The sequence below is a fragment of the Eurytemora carolleeae genome, unplaced genomic scaffold (genome assembly GCF_000591075.1).
Source record: "Eurytemora carolleeae unplaced genomic scaffold, Eaff_2.0 scaffold1437, whole genome shotgun sequence".
NCBI classification, from domain to species: Eukaryota; Metazoa; Arthropoda; class Copepoda; order Calanoida; family Temoridae; genus Eurytemora; species Eurytemora carolleeae.
The window spans coordinates 14170-35445 of NW_019397401.1; the positions used below are offsets into that span (position 1 = coordinate 14170).

Consider the following 21276-nt stretch of genomic DNA (forward strand, 5'->3'; position numbering starts at 1 on the left):
TATTATTTATTATTTGTTACTTATGGAAACATAGCTTCATAAGTTAACTTTAAAGAATATATATATATATTATATATCCTGGTATGGGATGAACCAAATTAAAGAATATATATATATATTATATATCCTGGTATGGGATGAACCAAATTAAAGAATATATATTTTATATATCCTGGTATGGGATGAACCAAATTAAAGAATATATATATAATATATCCTGGAATGGGATGAACCAAATTAAAGAATATATATATTATATATCCTGGTATGGGATGAACCAAATTAAAGAATATATATATTATATATTCTGGTATGGGATGAACCATATTAAAGAAACAACCGGTTCTTCTTTTTATCTTTCACCAAAGTTTGATTTATCTATTTATCATTTTATTTTCGCTTCCACCTTTTGGATATATTTTTATTAATTATTTTTTTTAAAATTAGAACACTCTAATTGAATTAAAAGTTTACAAGTAATCAAAGAGAAACTTTTTAAATTGACAGCTGTTTAACAGTTTGATATAAATTAAAATTGAAATTGAAAGTTGTCTTTATTGTATTGATATAATCGCCTGCCACTGTATTTTAATTTAAATGTTTTACAAACTGTTTCTGGGATTAAAGTCTATTTAATATTCAGGGTTGGTCTGAGAACCCGGTGGATTTTGATTCTGTTCTGAACAGGAAACAAACAGAAATTAACAATTTTATATCTTTGTTAAAGCTACTTTTTATTTATATCCGAAAATGTACTATTTTTTCTGCGTTTATTAACAAAAGTCACTAAAGTCTCTTTAAGTTACTTGTGGATTGACCATTGACAATCGAAAATTGAAAATTCGAATCATTTCGAGCCGGAAAAACGACGACATTTTCCTCATTGTTAATCTGGCAAAAACTGAAGGGTACCGTTGTGAATCGATCATGTTAAAATTGTTGAATTGTTGAATTGTTGAATAGATGAATTCATAAATTGATGAATAGATGAATTCATAAATTGATGAATTGATGAATAGATGAATTAATGAATTAATGAATTGATAAATTAATAAATTGATAAATTGATGAATTGATTAAATAATGAATTGATGAATTGATGAAATAATGAAATAATGAATTGATGAATTGATGAAATAATGAATTGATGAATTGATGAAATAATGAATTGATGAATTGAAATAATTAGGTTGAAAGATTCTTCGAATCTGCTTCAGAGAATTCGGATCTTCAACTTAAACTCAGAGAGCAGGGGAATATATTCTTCCTTCATTTACTAGGTATTCATTCATTCATTCATTCATTCATTCATTCATTCATTCATTCATTCATTCATTCATTCATTCATCCATCCTTTCATTCTTTCATTCATTCAATTCATTGTTAAGGATGTGACACTAATGGTCACACTAATAAACCCGGAAGTAGAGAGTACAAGGAGAATATACTAGTTGTTGATGCTGGGGTGGATCGTGTTGTTCAGTCTATAGAGAGGTATTTCATGTTAAAACAGGGATGTATATTTCCCTAAAAAGTCTTAATGTAATACTTATCTTGTCTCTTTTTTTATATATGATTCTTGCAAATCTTTTGTGTGAATTAAGCTTCCCTTGGGGAAATAATCGATTTAGTCTTACCCTGAAAGCAAAAAAATTATATTTTTTTTATTATTTTTGCAAAAAACAACCAGGAGTACCGGCACACAGCGTATTTACTTTTTATATCCAGATATTACCTTCAAGACAGGCACATAGCGTATATATTTTCTATATCTAGATATTACCGAGAAGACCAGCACACAGTGTAGACATTCTCTTTTTCTAGATATTACCGAGAAGACCAGGACACAGTGTATATATTCTCTATATCTAGATAGTACTGCCAGCACACAGTGAATATATTCTATATATCTAGATATCACCTTCAAGACAGGCACACAGTGTATATATTCTCTATATCAAGATATTATCGGGAGGATTGGCATATAGCGTATATATTCTCTATATCTAGATATCACCTTCAAGAGAGGCACACAGCGTATATATTCTCTTTATCTAGATATTATCGGGAGGACCGCAACAGCGTATATATTTTCTATATCTAGATATTTTCGGGAGGATCGGCATACGGCGTATATATTCTCTATATCTAGATATTATCGGGAGGATCGGCATACAGCGTATATATTTTTAATATCTAGATATTATTGGGAGGATTGGCATACAGCGTATATATTCTCTATATCTAGATATTATTGGGAGGATCGGCATACGGCGTATATATTCTCTATATCTAGATATTATCGGGAGGATCGGCATACAGCGTATATATTTTTATATCTAGATATTATTGGGAGGATTGGCATACAGCATATATATTTTCTATATCCAGATATTAGCGGGAGGATCGGCATATGGTGTATATATTCTCTATATCTAGATATTATCGGGAGGATCGGCACATGGAGTGTAAATTCTCGATATCTAGATATCACCTTCAAGACAGGCACACAGTGTATATATTCTCTATATCTAGATATTATCGGGAGGACCTGCATACAGCGTTTATATTTTCTATATCTAGATATCACCTTCAAGAGAGGCACACAGCGTATATATTCTCTTTATCTAGATATTATCGGGAGGACCGGCATACAGTGTATATATTTTCTATATCTAGATATTATCGGGAGGATCGGCATACGGCGTATATATTTTCTATATCTAGATATTATCGGGAGGATCGGCATACGGCGTATATATTCTCTATATCTAGATATTATCGAGAGGATTTGTATACAGCGTAGATATTCTCTATATCTAGATATTATAGGGAGGACCGGCACATGGAGTGTATATTCTCGATATCTAGATATCACCTTCAAGACAGGCACACAGTGTATATATTCTCTATATCTAGATATTATCGGGAGGACCGGCATACAGCGTATATATTTTCTATATCTAGATAACACCTTCAAGAGAGGCACACAGCGTATATATTCTCTTTATCTAGATATTATCGGGAGGACCGACACATGGAGTGTATATTCTCGATATCTAGATATCACCTTCAAGACAGGCACAATCTGTAAGTCTCTAGTGTACGCAGATTTAAAACTACCATTCAGACATTATTACCTATTGTTATCGAATTTTATTCGATGCACTCATAAAAAGGTGATATTTCATATTATTTATTATTTGTTACATATACGATATACTTTAAGCAATGAATTTTTTGGTTGCTAGGTGTCTCTCCTACGTGGAACCTCTGAAGCATCAAGAACAGAGACACCTAGAGACCAAATAATGGTCGTTCAAACTTTAAAGTATTTTAAACAAAAACAAAATATTATTAAATATTGACTATTTACGAATGCATCAAATTGAATTCGATGATTATAAGTTCTAATATCTGAATGATCAATCTTAAATTTAATTGAATTATTTATGATCTGAGTTGAATTATGCAACTTTGTGAATTTATATGGACGCTACGTTCTTCGGTATGAGTCGTGTTAAACCTTTTTCTCCTTATAGGTGTAACAGATAGAAGAAAGATTAGTAGCGATCACCATCGAATTCAATTCGACGTTAGTCTATACCCCCTTTCATTTTTCGCAAACACTCCTGACGAGAGCTCAGGGTACCAAAAGTATGCTTTTATATCATTCTTTACTTACTTTCCCTTTTCTGTCAATCCTTCATTTTTATTTTACTTATAAATTTAAAATTTGAACCCGTTAACTGCTGTTTCAAACAATTAATAAGGTAGAGTGTACTGTAGAGATAGTAGAATGAATGTTTTTGGTAAAATACATGAATTTAATCTTTTAAAACTTAAAGGGTTCCAGAAGTTTATTTAATTTAGGATAAAGTTGATGTTCAGCAGGCTGATATAACTCCTCTAATATCCACTCTTCTAGGAATATTATCAAATACTTAGTTCAAAATAGGTTAAATATCCACCTCCCTACTCGTGTTAATTCTTGAACCACCTGACTTATATTTGAATGATAAAAACAGTTTCCATCATTTATTCGTCGTTCCTTTGTCATACCATTGACGTACCTTTCTCATACCTTCATTGTCCTTTGTCCTTAATTTGTACCTTTGTTGTACTTTAGTTGAACCTTTATTATACTTTTGTTGTATGTTTGTTGAACGTTTGTTGTACCTTTGTTGTACCTTTTTTGTACGGTTGTTGTACGTTTGTTCAATTGTTGTACATTTTCTGTAGCTTCGTTGTACCTTTGATGTACTTTTGTTGTACCTTTGATGTACCTTTGTTGTACCTTTGTTGTTCCTTTGTTGTACCTTTGATGTACCTTTGTTGTACCTTTGTTGTACCTTTGTTGTGTGTTTGTTGTTTTACTTTTTCTGTACCTTTTTTGTACCTTTGTTGTTCCTATGATGTACCTTTGTTGTACCTTTGTCATAATAGATAGATAGATAGATATCTATGCGAATTCACATCCTATCTACGTCGCATCTCCGATGTACCTTTGTCATAACTCTGATTGAAATGTAAAAATTTAAGCTTTTTATTAAAAAAAAAAGAGGTAAAGAGATATCTTGCAAGTAATTTTAATAGGCTTACTTTTGTTCTATACCTAATCACCTAACATAAAGTATGATAAGGTATTAAATCCAGGGAATAAAATCCCCGTGAACAGTATGGGTTTACTCCCGCACAATATTCTAGATCTACATCCACGGGAACTCTCTCTAGGTAAGCAAATTCCCAGGATTTTTTGTTTTTGATTTAGATTTCGTTGATATGAGGGAACTAATTTTTTGCCACTTTTTTTTACTCTTTACCATATGTCCATTTGAGAGAATGGTTGATTTTTTTCTTAAATGTGATAAAATAAAAAAGATAATTAATTTTATATTTTTTTCCAGCACTGAAAGGGCAGTACACTCAACTTCTAGTTCAGTATGAAGAACTTAAGGCAGGGGTGTCTATAGTTCAAGAAAAAAATACTCCTTTATATTTTTGCAAATTAGCTAGGCTACTAAGTTATCAACAACTACAAGCCTTTCTTCTGACTTGAGCCTAAGTAAACTAAAACTAAAAACATAAAAACATAAAAAAACGTCTTTTGTCACTTTTGATTTCATCTGGAAAGTAAACACCTCTGTATCTAGTCTGTCCCGGAGAGAGGATATTTTCCAACCCTTTTCCATAAACAATATCCAGGGTTCACACAGTACAATATCCAGGCAAACAATAACAATAACAATATCCAGGGTTCACACAGTACAATATCCAGGCAAACAAAAACAATATCCAGGGTTCACACAGTACAATATCCAGGCAAACAATAACAAATAACAGATAAGAAGAAAACAAACAACTGTTAAAACAATATAAGAATTAAAAACTAACCATGTTAAACACATGTATAGTAAAGCTCAATTTTGAATATGGTATGTACAAAATTTAAAATAAAATAAAAGTTTTAAAAAGTGGTTAAATTAGTAAAAAAAAATTATTGTTTGATAAATATAGGAGTGTGAAAGAACGATTGACCGATTGATCTCTTCCAGTCAGTACACTCAATCAATCAACACAATCTCCGCCTGTATCGAAAAGACCTTCTCCGGTATCACCTACTACCAGAGATATCAGGAGAACATCCTCCGGGTTCTCATCTCTATCAGTCTCATCCTCTCTCTCCTCTTCAACACTGTACTTGTCCTCCAGTTGTTTTCCGGACTTGTTAAAATGACTGGCCCCTCGTGTAGCAAGTTTAACACTATGAATATGCTGCTCCTCCTGCTGTGTATGTTCTCCTGGTGGTGTCAGCAGTTACCTCTGCACTTCCTGTTCTACTACACTGCTCCAGTGTATATGTTGACCCAGCTGCTAGGCCAGCTAAGCACCTACAATCAATCAATCAAAATCAACAGAGAGGTCGTCTGTATCCTTCTGTTTACAGTGTTGATCTGTGAATCCGTGGTTTTCTCCTTTTTTGACCGAAGATGTTTAGCTCTGGGGATTGGTCTAATTGCAACCTCTTTTATATTCAGGTATACTTATTGCAACCTCTTTTTCTTTGAGGTATACTTATTGCAACCTCTTTTTTATTCAGATATACTTATTGCAACCTCTTTTTTTATTCAGGTATATTTATTGCAACCTCTCTTATTCAGGTAAACTTCTTGCAACCTCTTTTTTATACAGGTATACTTATGGCAACCTCTTTATTATACAGGTATACTTATGGCAACCTCTTTTTTATTCAGGTATAATTATTGCAACCTCTTTTTTATACAGGTATACTTATTGCAACCTCTTTTTTATTCAGGTATACTTATTGCAACTTCTTTTTTATTCAGATATACTTATTGCAACCTCTTTTTCATTCGGGTATACTTATCGCAACCTCTTTTTTATTCAAGCATACTTATTGCAACCTCTTTTTCATTCAGGTATACTTATTGCAACCTCTTTTTTATACAGGTATTCTTATTGCAACCTCTTTTATGCAGGTATTCTTATTGCAATCACTTTTATACAGGTATACTTATTGCAATCACTTTTATGCAACTCCTTCTCCTGATGAGAAATTTTTAAGAACAGTTTTAAAATCCTAAGAAAGAACCAAACAAGCTTTTTTTCCAATCTAAATTTAGGGCTTATGAGGTCGCAAAGTAATTAAACCTTCTTTGACAGGCTTTCGGATTTGAATGGTGGTAGTAGGACGATCCTAAATGTTTTATTTTATCTGAGTTGATTTGTGCCTAAAAGCCTATATTGTAGTGCCAAAAGATTATCATCAATGTTTCTGAAAAAAAAATAGGAAAAAAATTTATATTTTTAGAATTTTTGTTTTGGTTCAGGAAATTAGCGAAAGCATTTTTTATCATAAATTTTTTTTTCACAAAACGTGAAAATCAAAAGATCCTAGTCAGTGAAAACTTAATTAGAGAATGTGTCCCTTCATTTAGTGAGTGTAATGTCCGATTCACAGCAGTACAATTCCTTTAATTATTTAATCTATAAAGATATCGTCGTTTTTCTAAATTAACAACCTGATTATCTACATTCTTGATTATCCATAGCGGGGGCTTCTTTTTCAGATTTCATTTACTTATGATTCGTTATGTCGAAAATCGGACATGCTTCCCTTTTCATGGAGGGTCACTTAAAATCATGTTTTATTAAACAATCACTTTGTTAATTTAGCAAGAGGAGAAACCTGGTTCAGGGTTTATCTATTCTCCTTGCTGGAGGATTCTCCTGGTTTCCAGCTATAGATGGCAGGTTGGTATTTTCAGGGATTTATGTTGGGTTTATTTATTGATACAATTTAAAGGATTGTTAGCCAGGTTATTTGACAGTTGATTGATTTGATTTTGTTTGATTTATTTTCTAATTATTGATTTCTTTATTTCTTTATTTCTTGATTTCTTGATTTCTTGATTTCTTGATTTCTTGATTTCTTATCAATTTACTATGTGTACAAGAGTACTCAATGTACTGTTTGATCTAGGATTGTCCGGCCTGGTACAGTGTACCTCTTGGATAATTTTTGTCCTAACAGTTCCCGCTTCAATTCTTCTAACTACAGATTTTCAGGTATAAGGACACATAATCATTAATAATACATTTTTAGATATATTATTGATTGATTTCACTCTTTTATTCAATCATTATTCAACCTTATTTGATTTATTAGTCTTGTATTATAATAATATTATAAGGATGAACGAATCAATAAAAGATTAAATGAATAAATGAGTTAATCAATCAATCATATTAAAAAAAAATAATGTATTATAATAATATTATTATAATATATTATTTTTTTTTAATATGATTGATTGATTAACTCATTTATTCATTTAATCTTTTATTGATTCGTTCATCCTTATAATTTAATTTACTGATTAATTCACTGAGGTAGATATTTTTTTAATGAATTATTTGATTGTTTAACTCATTTATTTATTTTTTCCTATATTCATTCATGCATCCTTTATTCATTCATACATCCTTTATTCATCCTTGCATCCTTTTTTTATTCATGCATTCTTTATTCATTCATGCATTCTTTTTTCATCCTTGCATCCTTTATTCATTCATGCATTCTTTATTCATTCATACATCCTTTATTCATTCATGCATTCTTTATTCATTCATGCATTCTTTATTCATTTATACATCCTTTATTCATTCATGCATTCTTTATTTATTCATGCATTCTTTATTCATTTATACATCCTTTATTCATTCATGCATTCTTTATTCATTTATACATCCTTTATTCATTCATGAATCCTATATACATTCATGCATCCTTTATTCTATTTCTTGATCAAGATTCAATGACTGTTTCATTCATCCTTTTACTCATTCATTCGATTTTTTTCATTTGTTCGTTCATTTGTTTGTTCATCCTTTCATTCATTGTTTTCTTTTATTCGTTCTTTCATTCATTTATTTAACCTTGGTTTTCATTTCAAACTTTTTAATTAGGAGAGACTGATTGGTGTGATGCTAGCTCTAGGGGCAAACTATACTCTCCTCAGTTTATATTATGAAAATATATTCTTACTCACAATCTCATTATCTATCTATTCATGGATTCAGGTATCTATCTATCTATCTATCTTTCTATCTTTCTTTTTATCTATATATCTGTCTGCTTAGTGCTTAGTTTATATTATGAAAATATATTCTTACTCACTATCTCATTATCTATCTATTCATGGATTCAGGTATCTATCTATCGAAGTTTTTTCCTATATTCTGATGGATAGATATATCCATCTATCTATCTATCTATTTATGTTATTGACTTTCTTGTTTAAATATGTATTTATTCTGTTTAAAATCTGATGTTTAATATTTTAGGCTGAATCTGATCGAAGTACTGCATTTGACAATGGTATTATTTTTAATTAATTAATTAGTTAATTATTATTGTGAATTACTAATTATTTAAAACATCTTGGAACAAAATTAAAATTATATCAGTAATAAATTTGCTCAATTCTACTGTCTCTGTTATTAAATTATTTTTTATTATTCCTATTCTGAACACTGGAATACTTTTCTCAGGGCTTATAAAGGTATTTATTCCTATTCCATTGGAATACTTTTTTTCTGGGCTTAAAAAGGTATTTATTCCTATTCTGAACATTGGAATACTTTTTTTCTGGGTTTAAAAAGGTATTTATTCCTATTCTGAACACTGGAATACTTTTCTCAGGGTTTTTAAAGGAATTTATTCCTATTCTGAACATTGGAATACTTTTTTTCTGGGCTTATAAAGGTATTTATTCCTATTCTGAACATTAGAATACTTTTTTTTTCTGGGTTAAAAAGGTATTTATTCCTATTCTAAGCACTGGAATACTTTTTTCTGGGATTATAAAGGTATTTATTCCTATTCTGAACACTGCAATACTTCTTTCTGGGCTTATAAAGATATTTATTCCTATTAACTGGAATAATTTTCTCTATGCATAGAAAGGTATTTATTTCTAAATACTTGAATTCTGGGCTTATGATGATAATAGATCAGCTGTGTTGATTTCACACTGTACGCTAGCTTTTACGGCAATTCAATCACTTTTTGAGATATATAGACACGGAGCTCTCTGTCCTCGATGAACAGTCGAAGGTTTAAAGGGTATCTTTTTAAATCGGGCATTGCAATGGAGCTAGGGTTATTTTAAATTAACCTTACAATAATTTGATATGTTTAGATTCTTGGGATGAACAGGGATTTGGTGTTTTCCCTTCTTCATCTTTTCACTGATATTCTTAGTCTTCACTTCTTCCATCTAGGTTAGAATTTGAATTTTTACATAAAATTTTCGGCAGGGATGCATAAGTTCTTGAAAAATTTTTACCTTTGACATTTATTTGACTATTTGACTCTTTCTTGACCTTTAGACGTTTTTCCTTGACCATTTCTTTATCATTAGGCAATTATATTTGTCCATTTTACCATTGTCCTTGACCATTGACCTTTTTCCTTGTCCATTTGACCTTTGTCCTCGACCATTTGTACTTTTTCCTTGTCCATTTTACCTTTGTCCTTGACCATTTGAACTTTATCCTTGTCCATTTGACATTTGTCCTTGACAATTTGAACTTTATCCTTGTCCATTTGACCTTTATCCTTGTCCATTTGACCTTTATCCCCGAGCATTTGACCTTTATCCTTGTACATTTGACCTTTGTCCTTGACCATTTGAACTGTATCCTTGTTGACCTTTATCCCCGAGCATTTGACCTTTATCCTTGTCCATTTGACCTTTGTCCTTGACCATTTGAACTGTATCCTTGTCCATTTGACCTTTATCCCCGAGCATTTGACCTTTATCCTTGATTATTTGACCTTTATCCCCGACTATTTGACCTTTATCCCCGACTATTTGACCTTTATCCCCGACTATTTGACCTTTATCCCTGACTATTTGACCTTTATCCCCGACTATTTGACCTTTATCACCTTTTAATCTTAACTATTCCATATTATTAAAGTGCGTAACACTGGTTCCTGGTTGCAGATAGGGTCAAGCCTTAGTCACTTTATAATTGTTGAGGTATTATTATTATTAGCGTTATAATTCATTTTTATTTGTTATTAATAATATAATCATATTAATACCATATGATGCATTACTGTTGTTTATTTATTTATACCATCATTAGTACAAATTACACTTTTAAGATTTGCAAAGATGATTTTACTCTCTGAACAAAGAACTGAACGCTCGCTCAAACTCTATTTTTATCGTTTTATCTTTGCAGCTAGATTTTGTAAACCTTTCATACATGATACAGAACTCTTATAGTTTAATATACCATTAATATACGACTTCAGGTTGCAAAGATATAGGGATTAGAAAATTAGAACTTGTGACAGTGTACAGTTCCTTTGCTGATCGCAACATTTGTTTTTTCAAGTGTAATATAATATTCTATCCCAGAACTTTGAATCCTTGTAATAGAAAAACTAAATTTTTTTCAATTTTTATGTCATTTTTAAAATTGATTTTTTTTTCATTTTTAAATATTTTTTTTCTTAATTTGTAGGGAACCAGCGTTTTCTTGTTAGTTCTTCTTCGTCTCTCTGATAACATACTGAGCCTAGGCACCAGAACCAAGTTCAGAATAGAATAGATCAGATCAGAACAAATATAGAACAGAGCTTGATCTAGATATCTAATGTGGGCACTTCTATATTTGAGGATAAATGCTTGATCCCTAAATTAAAGGTATTCCTGCCGGGTGTGACGGTAAATCGAAGAGTAAATAGATAAACCTGTTTGCCTGTATAAGATGGAAATGAATGCTTGCTCCTGAAATTCACAACACAAGTTCTGGCTTGAAGAAGAAACCAAAATAAAAAGCTTTCTTATCAAAATGTTAGCAAACTTAGTTTTAAAAATAAAGAAATATTTTTTACTAGCATGGCCTTCATTTTGGAAAAATATTCTTACAAGTTAAAATTCATTTTTACAAGCATAGAATTCATTTTTACAAACATAGAATTCATTTTTACAAACATAGAATTCATTTTTACAAACCATAGAATTAATTTTTTAAAACATATAATTCATTTTTACAAACATAGAATTCATTTTTTTAAACTAAGAATTCATTTTTACAAACACAGAATTCATTTTGGCAAAATTAACTTTTCAAGTATTTCCAAAAAGTAATGTTAATAATGGCCATTTGTTTAAATTTTCAGAATGAAATAAAAACTAAAAATGGGAGCTGTGGAGAATAGGATTTCACAGTTTTTGGCAGATCAGATCAGTCTAGGTGGGCTCCGTTTTTTTTTTTTGATTTTGATCTTGTTGGTGTTTGTTGTTGTTGTTTGATTGTTGTTATTTTTGTAAATGTCATTGTTTCCGTTTCTAACATAGTAATTTTTTGTTTTTGTTATTGGTTATTTTTATTTTTTGATTACAGATGCTGTTGAAGTTGGGTTTAATTTTTTTCTCACGCATAGAGCTGATCTAAATAAAGCTAATCAGGTATTCATCCTTTCATTCATCCATTCATTCATCCTTTCATTCATCCTTTTATTCATCCTTTTATTCATCCTTTTATTCATCCTTTCATTAATTCTTTCATTAATTCTTTCATTCATCCTTTCATTCATCCTTTTATTTATCCTTTCATTCATCCTTTCATTCATCCTTTCATTCATCATTTCATTCACCCTTTCATTCATTCATTCATTTATTCATTCATCTATTCATTCAGTCACTCATTCATCTTTTCATTCATCCTTTCTTTCATCCTTTCTTTCATCCTTTCTTTCATCCTTTCTTTCATCCTTTCAATCATCCTTTCTTTCATCCTTTCTTTCATCATTTCTTTCATCCTTTCATTCATCTATTCATTCAGTCACTCATTCATCTTTTCTTTCATCATTTCTTTCATCCTTTCATTCATCCTTTCATTCATTCTTTCATCGATCCTTTCATTCATTCATTCATCCTTTCATTCATCCTTTCATTCTTTCATTAATCCTTTAATTCTTTTCATTTATTTATTCATTCATTTATTTATTCATTCATTTATTTATTCATAAATTCATTCATCCGTTATTCGTTTATTCGTTCTTTCATTTATTTATTACTCCTTTCATTTAGGATTTATTCATTCATTCATTTATTTATTCATTTATCCATTCAATAATCCATTCATTCATTTATCCTTTCATTCGTTCATTTATTCTTGTTTTTTTTTTCTTTCATTCATCCTTTAAATTATTAATTTTTTCATGTTTTTTTCTTTCTTCATTCTTTCATTCATTTATTCATTCATACATCCATTCTTCCATTCTGTATATTTAGGAAAATGCTGCGGCTGAATTCATCAATATTCTAGAGAAGGAGACTCCTGCTTTGCTGGATACTACTGTCAAATATTATGTTGCTCAGGTATCCATCTATAAAGCGGCCTAAATCATCCGCTGTACTTTCAATAAGAATATCTTGATCTAATCACTTTGTCTGGATCCTGCTAGGCGGACCGGAACCCCGAGCATCTCCCACCATTAGTGATCTTCTGAAGTGAAGAATAGTTTAGATACAGGTTTAATCTGCGAGAGAGAAAAAACAAAATTACTACAGAAAATACAAATACAATATGCGTAAAATAAACTGTACACAATTTTAGGTCAGGACCCGTCTGTTTATAGTTAATAGCCTAAAAGAAAACAAATCAATTGCGAAACTAACGCAACAGTGTGATTAGAAACAAACCTCTAAGTGACTAGCAAAATCCTCACAAGTGAATCTATCTACATCAAGTCAAAACGTTTTCTCGAAAAATATCTAACACTTTCATTTCAACGCATTTATGCTGCAATTGTAAAAACAACAGACATAACACGAATACATGTTTAAAAACTGCTGGTTTTAGTCACACTGAGGCGATACTGTACCACAAGAATAGGCGTACTACACAAACAAACACCGGTCAACTTTACAGATTTTAAGTCTACAATCCAGGGGCAATTCATCATCAGACCGACAAAATCCAGGGGTGGTTCATCAATAGATCGTGACCTTTTGGTGGCGAAACACTATCTATCTATCATGCCTTCCTAACAGCACGAATGCTACTAGGTACCCACCCCTCCCTGTTATCTTCTGCCTCCTTCTGGAGTGCATGGATCACAGAGTTAGCATAACATGAGCAATGATACTGTTATGCCCAAGTGGAAGTAGCCGAAGCCGTAAAGTCCCAACTACCATGACCTGTATCTACAGCCTGAATACATGGTTTAACATTATGTATTAGAGTAATCACTCCGGCCCCATGGATCGGAGCCACTAAACTGTCGTTATCAAATACACTTCCTTTATCCATCCTGGAAATATATTACACCGGTCCTGGTACAGGGTTACTTGTTTATCTTTTTGTAATAAAATTTAATATACCATTAAAAACTATTTTTAAGACAGAATCTCAAATTCAACCCTCAGATCGTTATAGTTTTAGGTTGTCGTTAAAATCTTACGTTTGTGGGTATCGCTTTATGTACAATGTACATTTGTACTACGTTAATGTTGGTACATTTTAGGCACAGCCATGCCACTCTATAAATGAAGGTACCTTGAAATGGAGTTAACGTGTTTTTTAAAACGTATTGGAACCAGTCATACTAAGTTAAACTTTTCATTTTTTATTTGTTCATAAACCAACTCTGATCTCTAGGTTGGACTACTGAACTCTCAAAGGAAGATAACTCTTCTCCTGAACTATCTACTGGAAGCTGTCAATAAACATGTGGTTACAGCTCGTCTTGCTTGTGATTCAGGTATAAACATGTGGTTACAGCTCGTCTTGCTTGTGATTCAGGTATAAACACGTGCATACAGCTCGTCTTGCTTGTGATTCAGGTATAAACATGTGGTTACAGCTCGTCTTGATTGTGATTCAGGTATAAACATGTGGCTACAGCTCGTCTTGCTTGTGATTCAGGTATAAACATGTGGTTACAGCTCGTCTTGCTTGTGATTCAGGTTTGAGACACATTTAAAAATCAGCGCTTAGCAATCAAGTTCATTTTGATGCGGATCCAGGATCCGTCCGGTAAAATTGGATTTTTCTTTAAGTTTTGATAATTTCTTTTACCAGAAACAAATTACAAATTAATATTCTTTTTGCTAATCTTTATTTAGATACTATTCTTTTTAAAATATTTTTACTAGTTGACACATTAGATGTGTGTTTTGAGAGCAACATTGTTTGACATTGTGTTTTGATTGATATTTCTCCCTTTTGATTCAAACTGTATTATTTAAATCCATGGATTGCCAATATTTTTGCAGATTCGGATCCAAGAAGATAAAATTTTTTGTGCCATCATACAATGAAATTATTATAAATTACAAAAAAGTAAAGTTTTATTATTTGGTCTTTTTAGATTTAAAACCAGTATTAATCAGTTATTTTGTATAGAATGTCAGTTTGACCTTGTTTTCAGTGTTGAGTTGTGAGAACCTAAATTATGAAAATCCGGCTCTATGGAATCCAGCATTTAAACTCATTCGACAGGTAAATAGTTTAACTCATCTTTTAACTAGTGTAACTCATCTTTAAACTAGTTTAACTCATCTTTAAAACTAGTGTAACTCATCTTTTAAACTAGTTTAACTCATCTTTAAACTAGTTTAACTCATCTTTAAACTAGTTTAACTCATCTTTAAACTAGTTTAACTCATCTTTGAACTGGTTTAATAACTTATCTTTAAGCAAGTTTAACTCATCTTTTAACTAGTGTAACTCATCTTTAAGCTAGTTTAACTCATCTTTGAACTAGTTTAACTCATCTTTAAACTAGTTTAACTCATCTTTAAACTAGTTTAACTCATCTTTGAACTAGTTTAACTCATCTTTAAGCTAGTTTAACTCATCTTTAAACTAGAACTAGTTTAACTCATCTTTAAACTAGTTTAACTCATCTTTAAACTAGTTTAACTCATCTTCTAACTAGTTTAACTTTTAACTAGTTTAACTTTTAACTAGTTTAACTCATCTTTAAACTAATTAAACTCATCTTTAAACTAGTTAAACTCATCTTTAAACTAGTTTAATTCATCTTTGAACTAGTTTAATAACTTATCTTTAAGCAAGTTTAACTCATCTTTAAACTAATTAAACTCATCTTTAAGCAAGTTTAATTCAACTTTAGAAAAGTTTAACTTATCTTTAAACAAGTTTAAGTCATCTTTCAACATGTTAAACTCGTCTTAAAACAAGTTGAATTCATCATCGACGCTAGATCCCTTGTTTACTTTCAAGACCTGGTGAACAGGAAATGGGAAGTAATCTTGAAGAACAATGGAGGACCCTTGAACCATCCAGGTTCAGGCCTGGACCAGGATGGTGGGGTTATCTTCTGTCAAGGGTTCAACAACAAGGCAGGGTGCAACCACTTGGCAACAACTCTCAAGGATTCAGGACTCTTCAACAGCTTCAGAGCGGGGGATGTCAGACAATAGATGTTCAGGGGAGTTGTGGGCCAACGTAGTGAAACCCATGTGGTATTTAAGTGCCCATTTGTGAGCTATATTAGGTGGGCTAAGGGTATAGAGGCCTATCTCAACCTCTATGGGGTTCTCCATCAGGTTCCATAAGAACTTGTTATGCAGGACTTTCTTGGAGGGATGGGGCTGACCCTTTAACATGAGCTCAGGTCCTTCAGTGTTTGATGGACAACTGGCTTATACAGGGCTTGTTGGCTTTTAGGTTATGGACTGACACTGTCATGTTCCCGGGGAGTGCAATGTTGTTACAGGTTGTAGGAGGAGTAGATTACAAGGGTGTCCGTGAGATCATGAAGAACTGTATAGAGAAAGCACAAAACCTACCAGCAGACCTTGATCTATCCATTCGACCTCAGGTATATTTAATTCACTCACTCACTAATTCATTCATTCTTTCTTTGGTTTTTTCATTCATTCATTCATTCATTCATTCATCCTTCCTTCCTTTCATACTTTCATTCATTCGTTCATCCTTTCGATCATTCATTCATCCTTTCAATCATCCTTCCTTTCATTCATTCATTCTTTCATTCATTCATTTATCCATCCATTCTTTCAATCATTTATTTATTCATCCTTTCATTCATTCATTCATCCTTTACCATAATATCTCTTTAGGTTGCAGCGCTGACCAGCGTACTAGAATATATATTTGACCGGAATGCTGCTTTACTACCTGGATATTTCATTGTAAATGAAATTCTCAAGAGCTATCCTGAAACCTCAAGCTGGCCGCACTGGACCCTGGTTCCCCTAGTGGCAAAGTTCCTGGATTCTTTCCGCCCGGCCGCCGCCATTGTTTCCTGCACAAACTTGCCGCGTCTCATTCCCATTGTTGAGTACATGGGACGGGCAAATGTAATGTCGTCTTGGAAACTGGAACCTACATCACTCAAATTCTTGCTTAAGGAAAACCAGAATTATGTTTTAATTGTTCATTTAACAATACTGAACAGAGAAAACTAATAAAGTGATACAAAGAGTAGAAGATATAAACAAAAACATAGGAAAGAATGATAGAAATAAGAAGCAAATATTGGAAGAAGGAAGGGATAAGTTTAAGATGTGATTTTGCCAAGCAAAATATGATAAGTAGAAAGAGATAGATGGATTAAGAAAGAGATAATTTGAAAGAAAGAAAGAGGGCAAGAATAAGGGGAAGATTAGGGACTGATTGATTGATATGTTGGTTTATTGATTGATTGATATATTGGTTTATTGATTGATTGATATATTGGTTTATTGATTGATTGATATATTGGTTTATTGATTGATTGATATATTGGTTTATTGATTGGTTGATTTGGTTGGTTGATGATCAATTGATTGATTGTTTGATCCTGGTTTGGTGTGTCCAGGGAATCACTACATACGACCGGATTCTGCCGTACAATAAGGATCTTGTAAAACCTCAACCCCACTTCCTCAGGTACACAGCATTAAAGGGACAGCTCTTAATTTCAATGGAGACATTAAAGGGACCATTCCCGAAAGAACTTAGAATTTTAAAACTAATTGTTGGCCAGATAATATAAAATAAAATTTTTTTAAAAAAATTAGGCGATTTCAACTTATCTATCTAACTACCTGTCAATTTTTCTTTATATATATGTATCTCTCAATCTAAATAGCTATATGTCTCTCTATCTATCTATCTATCTATTTTATCTGTCTACCTTGTCTAATTACATCTTTTTATCTATCCATCTAGCTATACATCTGTCTATCTTTTGATCAAATATCTTTCTATCTATCCAGGTACCTGCTGACCCAGATGTACAGTAAGGACCTGATAAACCACGTGTTGAGTTTAAAGAAGCCGACCAAAGAGGTTCCAACGCCTGGAATATGTTTCCCGCTGCAGCGGCAGCTGGTCATCTCACTCCTTGAGCTCATGCGCATGGCGGAACAGGAAATGCACAAATTACTCATTACAACGGTTTTTCTTCCAAATGAAGATCTTGAAAATAAAATGGGACCTCTTAAACTGTGTAATAGCAAGGAGACAGTCTTTTGCATTAGATGTTGTTAAACAACTAGTTCTACCACTTGCATTAACTTATTGAGTAAATTATGTGTCTGTGTACACGACACAATTGCTGTTTTTTATGTTCATTCTTCATTGGACTATCTTCAATCACAATTTGATCCTTAATAGTCGTCTTCCTATTCCACATGTTTATGGGTCTCACTGTAGATTGATTGTAAGTTTTAGGATGTCGAATTATCCTCCATAAATCAGATGAAATCCTTTGGCATAAGTTTCAAAATAAACAGTACATTTCAAACTTAAACTGAATAGACACTAGACAGTTTATAAAATAATAAAAATAACTGAAAACCAAATCAAATCATAATTTAATATGCATACTCGACTAGATTAATGTTGGACTGGATTATAAAACTAAACAACTTGTTTAACGAGATATCTAAACTGGATTAAAAACGCGGTAACACTCGCTAGGGAAATACATTGCATTCAAACTTTAAGAACTGTGTAGCAATCCTTGGATGTTAGGTATTCTAAAGTGGGGCATGGCTCAAATTTGGTCGTGTGGCCGGGCGCTTCGCAAAAGAAAGTAATCAAAATGAGGATAAGACGAAATTTTTTCTGTTTAAAGAGAAGGCCAGGGCTGTAAAACCAGGAATGGGGAGGACTTGAAACTCCAATCCACAACTGGAGCCTTTGGCCATCCCTACAACTTATGATTTGATTTTGATTTGAAAATTGAATAAAAGAAACAAGTTTCGGCCCATATTTTACAGATTCAAAAATAAACACACATTTAAAAAATCCCCGAAACATAATCTTACAAATCCCCGAAAAACAATCTGTGTGTACAGGAGGTTCAGCAGGCGGCCCTGTTGAACGATTTGTTCATGAACCAGGCCACGGATCTCATCTTTTTCGTGCTCTACCAGTACATCTCCTTCCCGACAATCATTACAGAACTCTCAGAGGGGATTCAGGCTGAGGGACTATCTAAGGTAAAACCTTGTAGAAAAAAAACTTAATTTTTGCGACATGGTTTTTGTTTATAAAAAAGTTAAGCAATAAAAGGATGGATAAATGAATAAAAGGATTATTGAATGAATGATTGAATTAATGATTGAATTAATGAATGAATAAATGAATGAATAAATTAATGGATGATAAAATGAATGAATAGGTGAAAGGATGAATGAATGAATGAATGAAAGAATGAATGAATGAATGAATGAATGAATGATTGAATTAATGAATGAATAAATGAATGAATAAACTAATGGATGATAAAATGAATGAATGAATGAATGAATGAATGAATGAATGAATGAATGAATGAATGAATATCTAGGGTAGGGATAAGCTGATGTGGGTACTCCTCCAGTTTATCTCCGGATCTATTCAGAAAAATCCATTCTCAGACTTCATGGGGGTTCTTAAACTATATAGGTACAGTACTGAGTACAGTATATACTGTATACTTTATAAATATCCCTGCCCCGACCTTTTCTTTCTTTTTATCTCTCGCTTGAACTCCCTCCCCCCCCCCCTTGTACAATTCTTTCCATGTTGTGTTAACAAAGTATATAAATGGTCCAAGGATAAATTTAAGTTAAATCATACTTCATATCATATTTTATTTCTATTCGATGGTTTTGTCAAGAAAATCCATAAAAATGTTTCCGTCCTGAAAACGAAAATAAGTAGCACATCTTTAATATTAGGCTTGAATCAATGAGTGCAATTTTATGCTACCATACAGAAACCTCAAATATAAATAGAAAAGGTCCCTATACACATAAATCCCTATGATATATATATATTATATATCGATTTATGATTTAATCTTATATTTTTATACCTTTTATTTTTGGGGCACGGTAATTCAATTAATTTTGGACCCATTTTGTGATCATTAATAGTACTGTAGGAGTAGGAGCGGAGGAAGGCAGGCGGCCATAAGCCACAACATTTTTCCCTTCCATGCCACAAATAAACTTTTTTGTCTTCCGGATGCCATGAGCCACAACCGTACGGCAATTAGTTTAAGAACCCATAGTTGTATCATTAATGGTACTGTAGAGTGTAGAGTGACCCTTTGTACCTGAGTGAAATCAGAATTCCAGGAATTCCTGGTTCGGGAAATATCTAAAATCCTTTGCATTGAGTTCACACACAATAATTATGTTCACTTGAATTCTCGACGTTCAATTTTCAGTGAGGAAAATAAGGATTTCTCCGTCGTTAATGTTCAGATTAATGTTTAAAGAGTACCGATGTTAATCGGACATTCATCACTGTAAAGTAATTGCGTGTACTGTCCCTTTATAATCAGCAAGGATCTATCAATTAATAAGAATCTGATAACTGCAGGATGTATGATGAAACTGAACCACTTCCTGTACCTGATATCCAGGAAACAACAAAATATAATTTTTAAAGTTTTTTTTTTACCGGAAGTAAACCTTGTTTGATATCATCTTTTTCATTGTTATTATTATTATTTCTTAAATCGAATTTTTTCTAAAAATCAATTTTTTTTAATTCGATTTTTTTATTCACGGACAACGCCGGACACTTGTTATTGTTATTGTTATTGTTATTGTTATNGATTATCTTGAACCCTCATTTTAAATCCATTTTGAACCCTATCCACATATCCAGGAATATCCTGAAACCTAACCTTGAATCCGGGAGTATCCTGAACACTATCCTTGTATCCAGGAGCCTCTTGAACCCTCTCCTTGTTCACAGGAGTATCCTGAACCCTACCCTTGTATCTAGGCGTATCCTGAACCCTTTATTTGTATCCAAGAGTATCTTGAACCCAATCCTTGTATCTAGGAGTATCCTGAACCCTCTCCTTGTATCCAGGAGTATCCTGAACCCTCTCCTTGAATCTAGGAGTATCTTGAACCCTATCCTTGTATCTATGGGTACCTTGAACCCAATCCTTGTATCTAGGAGTATCCTGAACCCTCTCCTTGTATCCAGGAGTATCTATGAGTACCTTGAACCCTATCCTTGTATCTAGAAGTATCTTGAACCCTATCCTTGTATCTAGGAGTATCTTGAACCCTATCCTTGCATCTAGAAGTATCTTGAACCCTATCTTTGTATCTAGGAGTACCTTGAAACTGCTGCTAGAGCTCCATGCAGTCTTGAACCTGTATCTCCGACCTTCCTGGTTCCTCTTCTCTGCAATACCTTCTCAACTACCACTGATCTATTCCAGGTACAGTT

At 32.4% G+C, this 21276-nt stretch overlaps 2 protein-coding genes and 3 long non-coding RNA genes across 9 annotated transcripts in view; all 5 read left to right on the forward strand.

Annotated features, from left to right (window-relative positions):
- Positions 1-1190: 1190 nt before the first annotated feature.
- Positions 1191-1800, forward strand: LOC111714101 (uncharacterized). The gene is made up of 3 exons (XR_002767887.1): positions 1191-1280; positions 1389-1494; positions 1777-1800. It is a non-coding gene; the product is annotated as an uncharacterized LOC111714101 (long non-coding RNA).
- A 2049-nt stretch (positions 1801-3849) lies between these two features.
- LOC111714091 (uncharacterized) lies at positions 3850-7316 on the forward strand. Of its 3 annotated transcripts, XM_023489130.1 has the most exons (7): positions 3850-3928; positions 4657-4734; positions 4908-4957; positions 5154-5228; positions 5518-6038; positions 6133-6192; positions 7198-7316. In XM_023489130.1, the coding sequence occupies exons 2-7, from the start codon at positions 4680-4682 to the stop codon at positions 7313-7315; spliced, it is 879 nt and encodes a 292-aa protein (XP_023344898.1). In that variant the 5' UTR covers positions 3850-3928; positions 4657-4679; the 3' UTR covers position 7316. The 3 variants fall into 3 exon arrangements, with proteins under 3 accessions (XP_023344898.1, XP_023344896.1, XP_023344899.1); XM_023489128.1 differs by lacking the exons at positions 3850-3928; positions 4657-4734 and having other exon boundaries at positions 4939-4957; positions 5154-5322; XM_023489131.1 differs by lacking the exons at positions 3850-3928; positions 4657-4734; positions 6133-6192 and having other exon boundaries at positions 4939-4957; positions 5154-5322.
- Positions 7317-7500: 184 nt separating this feature from the next.
- On the forward strand, positions 7501-8973 carry LOC111714102 (uncharacterized). Its single transcript, XR_002767888.1, has 3 exons — positions 7501-7590; positions 8491-8604; positions 8869-8973. It is a non-coding gene; the product is annotated as an uncharacterized LOC111714102 (long non-coding RNA).
- Positions 8974-9039: 66 nt separating this feature from the next.
- Positions 9040-11140, forward strand: LOC111714092 (uncharacterized). 3 transcript variants are annotated; one of them, XR_002767884.1, is made up of 4 exons: positions 9040-9086; positions 9726-9807; positions 10510-10571; positions 11065-11140. It is a non-coding gene; the product is annotated as an uncharacterized LOC111714092 (long non-coding RNA). The 3 variants fall into 3 exon arrangements; XR_002767885.1 differs by lacking the exon at positions 9040-9086 and adding an exon at positions 9240-9289; XR_002767886.1 differs by lacking the exon at positions 9040-9086 and adding an exon at positions 9357-9393.
- Positions 11141-11693: 553 nt separating this feature from the next.
- LOC111714096 (mediator of RNA polymerase II transcription subunit 23-like) overlaps positions 11694-21276 on the forward strand; it is a 35276-nt gene continuing 25693 nt past the window's right edge. The window contains exons 1-13 of the mRNA XM_023489135.1: positions 11694-11799; positions 11950-12014; positions 12843-12929; positions 14212-14314; positions 14984-15054; positions 16298-16402; positions 16665-16955; positions 17405-17475; positions 17805-17958; positions 18891-19034; positions 19385-19482; positions 20407-20461; positions 21158-21268. Of these exons, the coding sequence (XP_023344903.1) occupies positions 11745-11799; positions 11950-12014; positions 12843-12929; positions 14212-14314; positions 14984-15054; positions 16298-16402; positions 16665-16955; positions 17405-17475; positions 17805-17958; positions 18891-19034; positions 19385-19482; positions 20407-20461; positions 21158-21268 (1410 nt within the window). The 5' untranslated portion in view covers positions 11694-11744. The remainder of the gene's footprint in view (positions 11800-11949; positions 12015-12842; positions 12930-14211; positions 14315-14983; positions 15055-16297; positions 16403-16664; positions 16956-17404; positions 17476-17804; positions 17959-18890; positions 19035-19384; positions 19483-20406; positions 20462-21157; positions 21269-21276) is intronic.

Bases quoted from the DNA above. Each gene is read 5' to 3' on its own strand.
- LOC111714091 (XM_023489128.1), top strand. The intron at 6,039-6,132 runs GTATACTTATTG...TTTTTTATTCAG, and splicing joins GCAACCTCTTTTATATTCAG to GTATATTTATTGCAACCTCT. The intron at 6,193-7,197 runs GTATACTTATGG...TTGTTAATTTAG, and splicing joins GCAACCTCTTTTTTATACAG to CAAGAGGAGAAACCTGGTTC.